Genomic DNA, 13253 nt, shown 5'->3' with positions numbered 1-13253 from the left:
AAGAATTCTTCTTGTTGTGAGACTTTTGTGTATGAACTGAGAGTGTGTTTGAACCCTGGGTGAGAACTCAGAGGCTGAAAGGGGGGATGTGTCAGAAGGAAAATGAATGGATATTTATTTATATATACTAGTAACACTGTGTCTATGCAACATTTTTTATATGTAACTGTGTATTTTTTGTAATATTTTGTTTAAGTTGTCTGCTGCTTCGGTTTTCTGCACACCACTTCACAATATTTTTTTAATATATTAAGTGGTACAGAAATCAATCAATCAATCAATCAATCAATCAATCAATCAATCACAAGCATCCATAATTCAGACCCATACATAAAAGCAAGGAATATTTTCATATGTAGAAATAATTAAGGATGGGAGCACTGAGTTTCCCCCTTAACAAAACAGCCTTTTGAAAGTTTTTAGCACTGTAAGTTTTGTTCTGGCAGCATATGGAGAGCTTAAAACCGCCCCTTGGCTTACCATAAAGCAATTGGAAGGCTTGAACAACAGTAGCATGTGTTTGTTTGTTTTTTGAAAATGGCTTTAGAGGAATCGATCAGCAACTGGTATAGCATGTTCCCATTTTAGGAACCATGTTCCAGCTTTATTTCCTGCTCTCTTACAACGGCGACCCTTTATTTAGACAACCATGAAAATGATTTCTGTTGATTATTACACTAATGGTCTGATAATAAAAGCTGTGCTGGCAAGTAAGCTTTCAGGTTGGGGCAAAGAACTAAGACTGCAAATTCAACGGAACATTGGGAACTGTCATATACCAGGTCAGAACAATTGCTCTACATCTGTACTGACAACAGTGACTTACAGTAGCACTCCACAGTTGCAGACAGGAGCCTTTCTGAAACCCTGCCTAGAGAGGCCTGGGATTGAACCTGAGATTTTTTTATTTTATTTTTTTGTATACAGAGCATCCACTTTAGTGTAGAGCCGTGGCTCGTCTCCATTGCCACAGTGAAGTCTCCCGATGTGTGGTTGTCACTAAAAATAACAGCCTCATGTACTGTCCTCCCCAGTGCCATTTTTCTAGAAAAAGAGGTGCTGCAACTCACTACAAATGCTTCCCTTGTTCTCTTAGAACGGTCCACCCGAGAGATGCTGGAACTGAGTTCCGGCAAGTTCTGGCTAAAAAAAGTCGTCCTTTTCCTAGCAACATTTAATGAAGAAGTAGGAAACCTCAACCTTCTGGGAACTCCAGAGGCTAGCCTGCCAGGCAGTTTGGGGCAAAACACACATACTTTTCATGCACCTGACTTCATATTTAACATCAGCTACAGGAATCTTCAAGCCTCAGCTAAAATGAAGAAGAATTGGGAATGTACTCCCAAATGCATTCCTGCTTCTTCCTTTGAGTAAAACACACACACAACGTCTCTTGATTTTGGTGATTTCTTCTGTTGCACTGCATGGCCAAAAATCAGTAATTATAGCAAGACCTTGTAGACTAGATCCTTTGCAATGCTGACCTGAATTCAAGCTGGCAACATTTGAGCCACTCCTGCAAAGGAAAAATGTCCATGCGCATCTTCCTTTGTAGGAGCTTGATGCAAGCAACAATTAGTAGTGCATCTGATATCTACCAAAAGTGGGGCTTGACACTCAAAGCACAGCTTGCCATGCCACTTGACACCATAGTGAGATCAGTTGATTGACAGCTAGGTGGCCCCACCCAGCTGTCAAAATATGCATATAACCTATGTACAACATGCTTTGAACACACTCGAGGCTTCCCTAATGTAGGGGCACCTCTATCAATGAACCCCCACCTTAGTGTTAATGTAAATGTACCCTGATATACTGGTTGGGCAGAAGGAAAATGGGAAGGGGGCATTACTGGGAATGGTTTATCTGTGTGGAATCCAAATAACATTTGACCTGCCAGGCAGGTAGTGGCATTGGCTCACCTTTAGGTGGCTCTCATCTGCCTGCAAACTTATTCAAGAAACGGAAATTTTAGTTTATTTCTATTCCACCTTTCCCCCAGAACCAGGACCTAAGGCAGCGCACAAAAATTACAGCTAAAACACACCTAGCTAAAGCCATATAAAAATAATAATCAAACTATCTATGGAATTAGTGCAATATAAAAGCATATCTATTAAAATGCAGATAGTTTTTAAAAACACAAAACACTATTAAGGGCCCTCTGATTTTAAAAAAAAGCCTGCTAGAATACAAAATTCTTCACCTGCTGGTGGAAGGAGAGCAAGGAATTGCAACTTAGGAGGCTGAGCTCACTGTGCTTGTTGCTTGAGACGCAGAGGATACAGGTTTATCTTTCGCAATTGATTACACACTGTGTCACAGCTAGGGATACCTAAAGGATTGGGTGATAAGATCTGCTTCACTGTTCCATCAGGATAAATCCTCTACTAAGTTTTATTCTTTATTGACACAAATGTCATGTGTTAAATAATTTTCCTTCCAGGAGGAAAAAAATGTCAATAGATTTTGGGATGGTGGGTGGGCAAAATTGTTGCTGTGATTAAAAAAAATTAATCCTGTTTTTTTAATCATTCTCTATCATGGAAACCTATGCCATAGTAAAGCTATTAGACTTTATGGTGGCTTGAGCCTGCTCTCTGAAAAAAGACAATTTTAGTTATAAATAAATAAATATCCTTGTCCTAAAACTGATTGTTTTGTAACAGCACTAGATAAAGAAAACTGCAATAATTGTTTGCAAGTCAAATGTAAGAGCTTAAGGCGCATTTGAAATTGCCAGGGCTTCGTGGAAGGGAAGAGGGAGGTGGGACCCAGCTGGGGAAGCAAATGGAAATGAAAAATATTCTTCTGACAATTTGCTTAAAACCAATGTTCTTAGTTGAAGGGTACACACTAAACATTATAACATGAACATTAAAGATGGAGCGAGGCTAACAGTTTATCAGCAGCTCATTATTTAGTGCAGAAATGAATCAATTTATTTGACAGGCAGGTAAGAGTCTGGTTCTCTTGGGGAAACTAACAGAGATCAGAACAATAAATCACAGATGGGAAAGCTGTGGTCCTCCAGATGTTGCTAGACTCCCATCTCCCATCTGCCCGAGCCAGCATGACCAGTGATCAGGGATGACGGCGTTGTTGTCCAGCAACCCTGGGAGGGCCACAGGCTCCCCATCCAAGCTATAAAAGAACAAAAATCTGTTGAATGCTACCATTTCCAAACAACCTGTAGCCTAGGCCACACACCTCTTTGATCAGAGCTTCCCACTGGGTGACAGAATAATTTGACTGGATTGCAAATTAACACTGATTAAACTTTTCTTCTCGTACATCAGCATGTCAGATATTTTTAAATCATACACAAGCAAAATGTGAGTCTGATTGCATGCATTCCATAGCAATTAAAGTTGCTTCAGTAAGTTTGAAAAGTTATGACAACAACTAGCACCTGCTGGACTAATGCCAAGGCAAAAGTCTCCATTAAAAACGCAGTTCATGTGGAAAAGGATATAGGTGTCCCAGAGGATAGAAAGCTGAACATGAATCAGTAGTGTGCTGTGACTATTTAAAAAGTGAACACATTTTTAAGCTATATTATCAGAAACACCATCTCCAAACAGTTCTCTTTTTCAAGTTCCTGCTGAAAAAAGGCCCTGTTACCAGACCATATGAAGCAACAATTCAGTTCTGTTCTGTGCTAATAGGCCACAGTGGAAGCGCTTTGTCCAATACTGGGCATTCCATTTCAAGAAGGACGTTGACCCACTAGAGGCAACCAGGGCAGTGAATGGCTTGGAAATTGCACTATGGGGGTGGGGTCTGTCAGAAAAGAATCCTCCACCCCGGAACCTTTGTTATGTCTGCCAATGAAGCACAAAGCATCAAGATATGTTTCACATACAATAAAGAAAGTCATTACAGTAACTAGTATGGCCCATGTTCTCTTCTTTCACTAGTTGGTGGTTGCTGAAACGGTGTGTGTTGGAATTTGCAAATGCCCACTTTATAAGGCCTCTGGATCATTGCTGGAAATAACAGAGCTTGAGCTCTATTGACAGGAGCAAGCCAGCAGTGAATCACATTGTGCATGTTGGAGTTAACTCTTTTTTTCAGCAAGAACAGGATCTGCACAAGCTTGGCAGTGTGTCAGGCCTAATAAGTACAGGGACCCTTGTCCCATGGATCAGTTGCTGAGACTGAAGGCCCTTGCCCCTCTACAGTTGTTCCCATGTCCCATATTTTGTCTAGCCATTCCTTCAGATTGTAATTCGTTTTATCTAATTTTAATATCTCATTTTTTAATTGTTGTACCTCTCCCTGGGATGAAATGCGGGTAAGAAATCTTAATCATCATAATCTCCAGGGACTATCCTGATGAGCTCCCTGCACTTCAAAATCTGGCACTACGCCATTGTGAACTGGTTTAAATTCAGCCCATGTCAATTTCACATGGAACGGATGTCAAATGAGATGGAACATTTTAACATTTCAAGCAGCTTATGATGTCAGTGATTCAATGTCAAAGGAAGAATCAGGAGCATTAAGTGTTGTATTCAAGCCATGACGGCAAATACCCCTGCCAAAAGATGGGCTTGCAGTCAGCGCTGAATTTAAATGAAAGCATTGCTTTCAACAGAGACCAGCTACTCAGCAGCTCAGCTCAGGAGCTCCTGAGTGGAACCAATACCAGGGGGACTTGCATCTGGTGCCAAGTATAAAAGGTGCCAAATGTAAGTCTTGCTTGCACAACAATAACTGGGAGTGTGTTCTAAGGCTTCTGATTGTTCCTTTGCAGCTGTAGCTTTACTGCCACACACAAATTAAGCCCACTAGGAATCCTAATTTGGCCTACAAAAACGGTGTAGGCAGATTGTTTTGGCTGAGGAAAGAAGTCTTGTGGGCCCAATTAAGACTCCTGGTGGGCCTATTTTGGCCCAATGGTTGGAGGTGCCCCATCCTCAGTGTAACCATGCTAAAAATATAAGGTAAAGGTACTAGATGGACTAAGTCGAGGGGGCTGCACTGCCTGCCATGATGCTCCTAGGTGCTGTTCACTGTCTTATTTTTAGCATTTAAAGCCCCTAGCAAGGTGGGACCAGATTACCTAAAGGACCACCTCACTCCACATGTCCTTGCCCAGCAACTGCACTCCTTATATGTGTCACTCCTGAAATAACTGCTTACCCTATTGATGTGCTTAATTTGTCCTAAAAACTGGGCTTTTAGTGTTGCAGCTGCAGCCATCTGGAATTAATTGCGAGTTGAAATAATTAATAAATAATGGCTTGACTTGCTTTAAGGCAGTCCCCTATACTCCTACCTCTTCTTTCTCTGCTTGGATCCCGCTCACTTCCCTGCCAATTTATAGCTGCTGGGCGTAAACTGCGTTCCAAAGTGTGGGCTGCCGCTGTAACGTTTAGTTTGGCTTTTCGGCACAGTTAGCTGGGCTGCAAACCTGAGCTGACTATTTGTCTTAAAATAAAAAGGCCATTTTAATGCCACACGAGGGTCTCATTAACTCTGCTAGTTTAAATACTTCATAGCTACCATGCAATAGCACGGCTCTAGCCATTCCTTTTATTCAATGGCAACAGCTGACTGACCATTATGCTTTCTGTAATGTTTCTATAAAGTTTCATTTATTAAGAGGCTGTTTAGTGCGCCTGAGTTTATTTGGTTTTTAAACATAAATGGGGGGGGGGGGAGGTGGATGCATTTTGGATCTCTCAAAGCCCAAGAGGAAATGAACCAAAGGGCTACAACTCTTGAGATTTAAGAGTTATTTCCCTCCATCTAATGGCAAGGCAGTATCCTTCATTAAGAATATTATCTCTATGTGTGCATGCCAGATGTTCTGAGACAGCGGATAGCAGTGTCACACTAGAGGCAATCTTGAAACAGATTTTTGCAAACACAGCATTTTTAACATAGCATTGTATTCTATGAGCCATAAGTAAATAAATACATAAACAATTGCAGACACATACAAAAGCAAAATCTTATTTGCTCAGCTTAGGTTTTGTCCACACTTGCCCCACTTGCCCTGTGCCTAGAAAGCATGGGTCTAAGTAGTTTTCCATTTGCTCTACTGCTTTCCTTGGCGAAAAAAACTCTTTAGCACTGAATCGGAACATATGTCAATCCATGGAAAACCCAATTGACGTTTGCTGCGATTCAGCAGTAAAGATGGAGTTTTCTTAGGGGAAAGCGGCAAGACAGGCAGAAGGCTGGATGAGCCCACAATTCCATTATACTGATGATCTCAAAGTAAGTTTTACAGGCTGCTGCTGCACAACCTAGAGAAAGTTGATTAAAACCACCATGCTTATTCAAATGCTGTCCTTAACACATGTAATTTCAGCAGACCAAAGGAAATTTGTTTCCATGTGGAACAGCTGCAACATATAAAAACGATTAGTGTCTACCTGAGTGATGTCCATTCCAGCATCACAGCTCAGTGGCTGGGTTGACGTGAGACCATTTGAGCCTATTAATGTTGTGATCACATCATTTCCATCAATCTTCCGAATCATGGTGCCATCAACAAAGTAGATGAAGCCGTGCTTATCTACAGTAATACCTATTGGGGAAGAGGAAAGGAGATTAAGCAGGAAAACTACCAGGGACCAGAACTATAAATCAGTGGTCGGGGAGCCAGTGGCTCTCCAGCTGCTGCTGGACTCTCATTAGCCCCAGCCAATATGGCCAGTGGCCAGGGATTATGGGAGTTGTGGTTCAACAAAAAACACCTGGAGAGCATAGGTTTCCCCAGTTCTGCTATACATGCTGACTTTGTTTCATTCTATTGGCTTTTTCTGGGTTGATTTGATAATATCCCCCCATTTTATTTGTCTTTTTATGTGTGTTCAAATTCATGAAAACATCTGGGAAAAAACCCTCTGAAAGCACAGTGATTATTCTGCGCTTTTGTGAACATGCTTTACTCTCATAAAGAATGAAGAAACCGTGGGGAAAAAATAGCTGAAAGCAATGAGATTTATGAAAACACAAACTGCAGCCTGAAAATCAGTGGTTGGATTTAAACTGAATTTGCCAGGTGATGATAATAAACAATATTTCATATATCAATCTACCTATCTACTTAAATATTTCTATCTTGCCTCTCTTACAGCTTGAACTAGCTTACAAGTACACCTACAAACTATTTTAAGAACTGTAAAAACCTGTTTATTATTTGTATATGAAGTAAGAAAAAAGATACAGTGGTGGCGAGCAGTATGTTGAAGACAGGGCAGAAAGATTAAGCCAGCAAACATCAAACTACCTTAGCCAGATGGGTAGGAACAGAGGAGCAAAGGAAACTGACTTATACTGAGTTAGACCATTAGCCCATCTCATTCAGTGCTGTATATACTGACCCATAGCAGCTTTCCAGGATTTCTGATAAGAGGTTTTCCCCAGCTCTACCTGGTGTTGTCAGTGACTGAACATAGAACCTTCTGCATGCAGCAATGACTCTTTTCACATGTAGAAGCATAATTATCACTATAGTTCCTTATAATCTCTATATTCTAAATTTTATTTAGTTCCTTTGATGCAGAAATCTACTCCCAAAACCTGTAGTTATAGTAGAAGAATTCAGGTTCTACAAGCAGGTCCACCTTGATAGCATGTTTCTTCAGTGACTGCAATGTTTTTTATAGAATAAAATACATGCACACACACACAGCTTTTGGAATGTGACTTTAAGCTATATTCTGGAAATGGGGGAACCTGTGGCCCTCCAGATATTGTGAGACTACAGCTCCTATCATCCCTTGCCACCAACCATGTTCGCTAGGGCAGATGGGAGCTGAAGTCCAGCACCATCTAGATAGCCATTGGTTACCCATATTTGCTCTGCACACTTTCATTTAAGTTCTGAGCAAACATGCATGGGATTGCATTGCACAGATTGGGTTAATAATGTACAAACAGACAAAAAAAATGTGGATGTGGACTTCACAGTAAAAAGTATATGGAGAACACTTCAAAACTGAAGGAAGCCCCCCTTCCATAATGCAAAAAATTGGAATGACAATTGAGACTGCAGCAAGGGATGTAGTGGAAGGCCAAAGGAGGGCTAGAAAAGAAACAATAATGAACACAAGTTCTGCAGAAAAATGATAAGCCACTCAGGATGTGAAAAAGGATTCCTGCCTTCCTGAGAGCTGGTTTAAAGATTGATGTTTCAGAGGGTGCAATAAAAAGTGGTATATTCAAGGTGGTGTTAGCCTGTAAGAAATCAGAAAGGTCCAAACCTTGGCAAAGATCTGGGATGGAGGACCTGTTGAACTCCAACTCGCATAATCTCTCACCATCAGTCATGCCAGCTAGGGTTCATAGGAATTGAAGTTCAACAATATCTGGAGTACAATGGGTTCCCTGTTCCTGACATAGATATTATACCACAGAAAGATAAACCCCAATGTTTGTTTCCTTGATGGATAGTAGTAATTCAGACCATGGAAACAGAGTAGGAATCCTAGAAATAGGTAACAGGAGCAGAAATGAACTGGGCACTGGGCTTGCTTTGTCTGTCATCTCATGCATAGAGTACAAAGAAAATTTTTCATATATCAAAACAGAGGAAGTCAACACACACAAAAATGTACATAGGAGAAAAGACAGTAGTGCCCACGGGAGTGATTCAAGCAAATGTGGAGTATAACAAGCAACAACTGATGGATTGACATTTTATTGAGAAATGGGGAGTGGCATTATGGGGATGGCGAATGGATCAATAAACTTCTCATGGGCTGGAAATCTATAAAAGATCTGGCAATCATTTTCTCCAAACTCCATTAAAATAGACAATGAAAGGATATTGAATCAGACATCAGAAGTGTTTAAAGAGGGCAGAGGAACTTTAAAACACATAAAAGCACAAATGACATTATGTTTATGACATTCTGTTTATGATATGATGGTTTTTAAAAAAGACTATGACAGCAAAGTAGGGAGACATGTAACTACCAAGCAACTTTCTCACAGACAAAGAAGTTGATAGCACCATATGATAGAATCCATTATTGCCCATCTTAGGTGACAATTGATAGGTGTATGAACAGAACTCTAGATTTACCTTATATCTTTGTATTGTATTGTATTTTGAGTTGATGTTTTATTCTGAATCACTCTGTGCATGCTCTACTTTAATCTGTGTTTGTGGTGTTCTTTACACTCCTCTGTCATGACTTGTCTTTAAGAAACCCATGCTGGGTCTTAGTAAACACACATACACACACACACACACACCCTTTATTGTGGTCCGCAGGCCCAAAATTAGTAATCACAGCATCTTTTTCTAAGCACTCACAGATTGATTGTTTAACTATACTGAAAATACTATAAAATTGTATATAAAACTGTAAATGAAAGGCAGAATCAAAGATAAAGGTTAAACAATGGAACAAGGGGCAAGAAAAACAAGCGATAAAAATCGAATGATTAATAAAATTATAATGAAATCAGGGTATCGCCATGACAATTTATAGCTATCCTTGAAAGCACCTTTGCAAGGATCTTTGCAACCGTGCAAAAGGAGACAACTTATAAGTCACACACACACACACACACACACACACACACACACACACGGCCACAAAAGGCACTATCTAACAATAGATAACAGTATCTCTTAGCTTATACCTTTTGGAGTATAACCACAATAAAAAGATATCCAGAAACTTAAAGTGGGGTTCCAAGTACAAAGAAAAAACAATATGTAACCTATCTCAGCAGTTCCACAAAGGCATCTATACTGAGTCTGAGGATATTGGCAATCAATCACACCAATAGCATAGTCTGAAAGGAGATAGCCATAAAGGCTTGTCTGAGCTTAGGTAAGGTAAGATTAACTCAATATGAAGATCTACACTGGCCATTTTTATATAGCCAAAAGTATATGAAAAGGATGATCTTAAAATTATTGCTCTATTAGATAGTACTCTTTGTTCAAAATCCTTTTTCTTGAGTATTAGAAGTACTCAATGCCCAAAGGTAGTAAAAACAAGTGAGATCTGCACCAAAATGCTGGCAGTGTGGAGGATTTCTGTTCAGACTCTGGCCAGACAGTCATGCCCATTTACTAATTTATGAATCGATTTCACTTCCCATGAAACACCCCAAAGTGATTTAACAATATAAACTATATTGTTCCGCAGTTGTGCCTTGCAAAAACCCAATCTTATCCACAGAATTGAAGCTCAGTTAAGGAAAATCTGCATATCTGGCAAGATCCAGTTCAGTGGGTAAGATCTGATCTTCACAAGACACAGTCGCAGAACAACTAAACAAGGTATTGGACCCAGGGAAATTAATCAGTACATACTACAATCAAAATATGGGTCAAGTGAAAGTGTGGCTGAGCCCTGGAAGCCTGATGCCTGCATTGTATGGAACAGACCTCCTGATGAGATGATATTTCCAGGAGGTCCTCTTCTGCAGAGCTCAGTAATCAGCCGAGTACAGAAAGGTTCAGGGGTCAGCAGACTTTTTCAGTAGGGGGCCGGTCCACTGTCCCTCAGACCTTTTTTTGGGGTGGGGGAGGGGGAGGGAAATGGACGAATTCCTATGCCCCACAAATAACCCAGAGATGCATTTTAAATAAAAGGACACATTCTACTCATGTAAAAACACGCTGATTCCCAAACCGCGGGCCGGATTTAGAAGGCGATTGGGCTGGATCCGGCCCCCGGGCCTTAGTTTGCCAACCCATGGTTTAGATGATCTTTTAGGAATCCTGGTCCCAAGCCAAATAAGGCTTTTTACACCAGTATCTGTACCTTGAACTTAGCCTGGTAGCTAACTGGTAGGCAGTGTAATTCTTCCAGCAGCAGCATAACATGATGACAATATTCTGCCCCAGTGAGCAATAAAGCTGCTACCTTTTGCACTAGCTGCAACTTCTGGACCAATGCCCACACAGAGGGCATTGCAGTCATTCAGTCTGTAGTAATTCAGGATACTATGTTCCACCCCACCCCCATTAGTTTCCTGCCCTCTGGCAGTCAGTTAGCATTTCATTGGCACTAAGCATGCTCAAGTCATCATTGACCTACTTTGGGAGTTCCCCTGTAGTTTCCCCACCCTTAATTATGTTTTCTAGTTCTGTCTGTTGATTGTGCTTGGATTTGGCTACATAGTGTATGTTGACATTGGCAGCTGCATGACATGCAGGTGGTCTCAGGTTCAATCCTTAGCATCTCCAGGTAGAAGAGGGAAAGGCTCTTGCTAGAAACCATGACTATCCAGTGCCTCTCACCGGGGCTTTTTTCCAGATGGAACTCACTGGAACTCAGACCCATCACCTCTTAGGTGGGTGCCATTGCCATTATAAGAGAATGAGGGGGGTGTTCATGGTGAGTTCCAGCACCTCTTTGTCTAGAAAAACAGCACTGCCTGTCACAGTAGATAGTCCAGAACCAGATGAACTAATGGTTTGATCCAGCATATGGCAGCTCTCTACATTATCTCTACAGACTCAGTTAACGCCTGCATGTGATGGGTTATAAACAAAAGTTTAAACTAGCTTTACTCATTTGCTTAGCAGATCTGGGACTCATTCTCAACCAGAGGGCCTCAAAGTAGCTTGGAATAAGCAATTACAGTCAAGTGATTTAAAAAGAAGAAATTAATGGATCCATGAGAAGGAAACAAGCGATTAAACATATTTTTGAAATACCGAACTCTTAAACAAAAGTAAACACCTACAGATGGAGAATGTTTCTCTGAACATATTGGTGTAGTGATTTTGGGGGGTTGGGGTAGGGGAAGAAGTCTGTCCACTTCAGATGCTGTGTTGCTTTTGCCAATCTGGTGCCCTCCAAATGTTTTTGAACTTCAACCCCCTTCCACTGCTCAAAACATCCGGAGGAAAAGTAATAAGCTGTTTTATATTGAGTTAACCTATATAGTTCAATGTGCTGTCTACACTGGTTGGCAATCGCTCAGCAGGGTTTCAGACAGAGGACATTTCCAGTTCTACCTCGAGATGCCAGGAATTTAATATAGGGCCCTGCCGCATGTAAAACAGATGCTCTATGACTGAGCTACAGCCCTTCCCTCTAGGGTTGGTGAAGGTTGTGCTATGGTGTCTTCCCCACTTCCCTCTCTACCCGTATGTAAGAATCTAATGGTTTACTTGCTGTCAGCTTCATATTAACATAAGGAAAATGTGGAAGGAAAGCACATATTGGTGTTATGTCTGGTGGTATTTTAAGGTTTAGAAATGTGCCTACAATCTATAAGCTACTTAATGTAGCACGGTTGCCTAAAGCTAACATTGCACCATTCAAGTCAATAGAACAGACCCAACTGTTGAATTGTTTTATAGATTGCAGCCTAAAGCTATCTACAGTGTCCCCCCCCCCCTTTTTGTGTTCTCACGCACTAGTGGAATTGTTACAATTTATACAATTGACATGGTAATCAATATTGCTCCTCCCCTATTATGAGGGTTAAACGAGGCAAGATGGTAATTGTGAGTAAGCCCACCCGGAACTAAAACAGTTAGACTCTTGGGTTCAAATCACCATTCAGACATGAAGCTCAGAGGGTGAGTTTTCTGCATCACTATCTCTTAGCCTAACCTACCTCTCCAGGTTGTTGTGAAGATAAAGGCGGGGGTGGGGGAGGCAAACCATGCATGCTTCCTTGACCTCGTTGGGGAAAAGGTGAAATATAATCATAATCATAAATAAATGAATGAATTTCCAGGTGTGAGCATCATTAGGGCCATGGTGGAAGAAGAGAAAGGATTAACCCATATCCTGGCATATCACAGTCTTAATCCTGTTTCCTCTTTTCCATGGCAGCTATTTGAATTAAAAACAAAAATCTTAAATCACTTAAAACCCCATCAATGTTACATCTAGTTTGGTTCTAATCCCTGGCATTTCTAGGCATGGCTGGGAGAGACTCCTATCTGAAACCCCAGAGAGCTGCAGTCAGTGATCATAAACTAGGGGTACCCAAAATGGTGCCCTCTAGATTTATTTATTTTGTACTACAGTTCCTATCAGTCCAACCAGTATGGTTAATGGCCAAGAATCATGGGAGTTGTAGTCCAACTATGGGTATATATGAAGAGCACCACATTTGCTGCCCCTTGGAGCAGACAAGGCTAAACTAGATGGACCAATGGACTGATAAGTTATGAAGAACATACAGCAAGAGATGTTCTCAGTCTTCTCTTTCTTTTTGAACACATTCTTCTTAGAATGTGAAGAGAGATTTATTTTTAAATCATTGTGGGAATTGTAGTTCTGGGAGGGAAATAGGAGTAT

The 13253-nt window shown here is 40.9% G+C and overlaps 1 protein-coding gene and 1 long non-coding RNA gene across 11 annotated transcripts in view; one reads left to right on the top strand and one right to left on the bottom strand.

Annotated features, from left to right (window-relative positions):
- LOC307207744 overlaps window positions 1–13253 on the top strand; it is a 962945-nt gene that overhangs the window by 81850 nt on the left and 867842 nt on the right. The window lies entirely within an intron of this gene.
- TENM1 (teneurin transmembrane protein 1) overlaps window positions 1–13253 on the bottom strand; it is a 399682-nt gene that overhangs the window by 61780 nt on the left and 324649 nt on the right. For all 10 annotated transcript variants that reach the window (XM_079961576.1, XM_079961584.1, XM_079961581.1 and 7 more), the window contains one exon: window positions 6390–6544. In XM_079961576.1, the coding sequence (XP_079817702.1) occupies window positions 6390–6544 (155 nt within the window). The remainder of the gene's footprint in view (window positions 1–6389; window positions 6545–13253) is intronic.

The sequence above is a fragment of the Podarcis cretensis genome (assembly GCF_951804945.1).
Source record: "Podarcis cretensis genome assembly, chromosome: Z".
Lineage (NCBI taxonomy): Eukaryota > Metazoa > Chordata > Lepidosauria > Squamata > Lacertidae > Podarcis > Podarcis cretensis.
The sequence above is the reverse complement of the archived record's forward strand: the minus strand, read 5'-3'. Positions and strand labels throughout refer to the sequence as shown.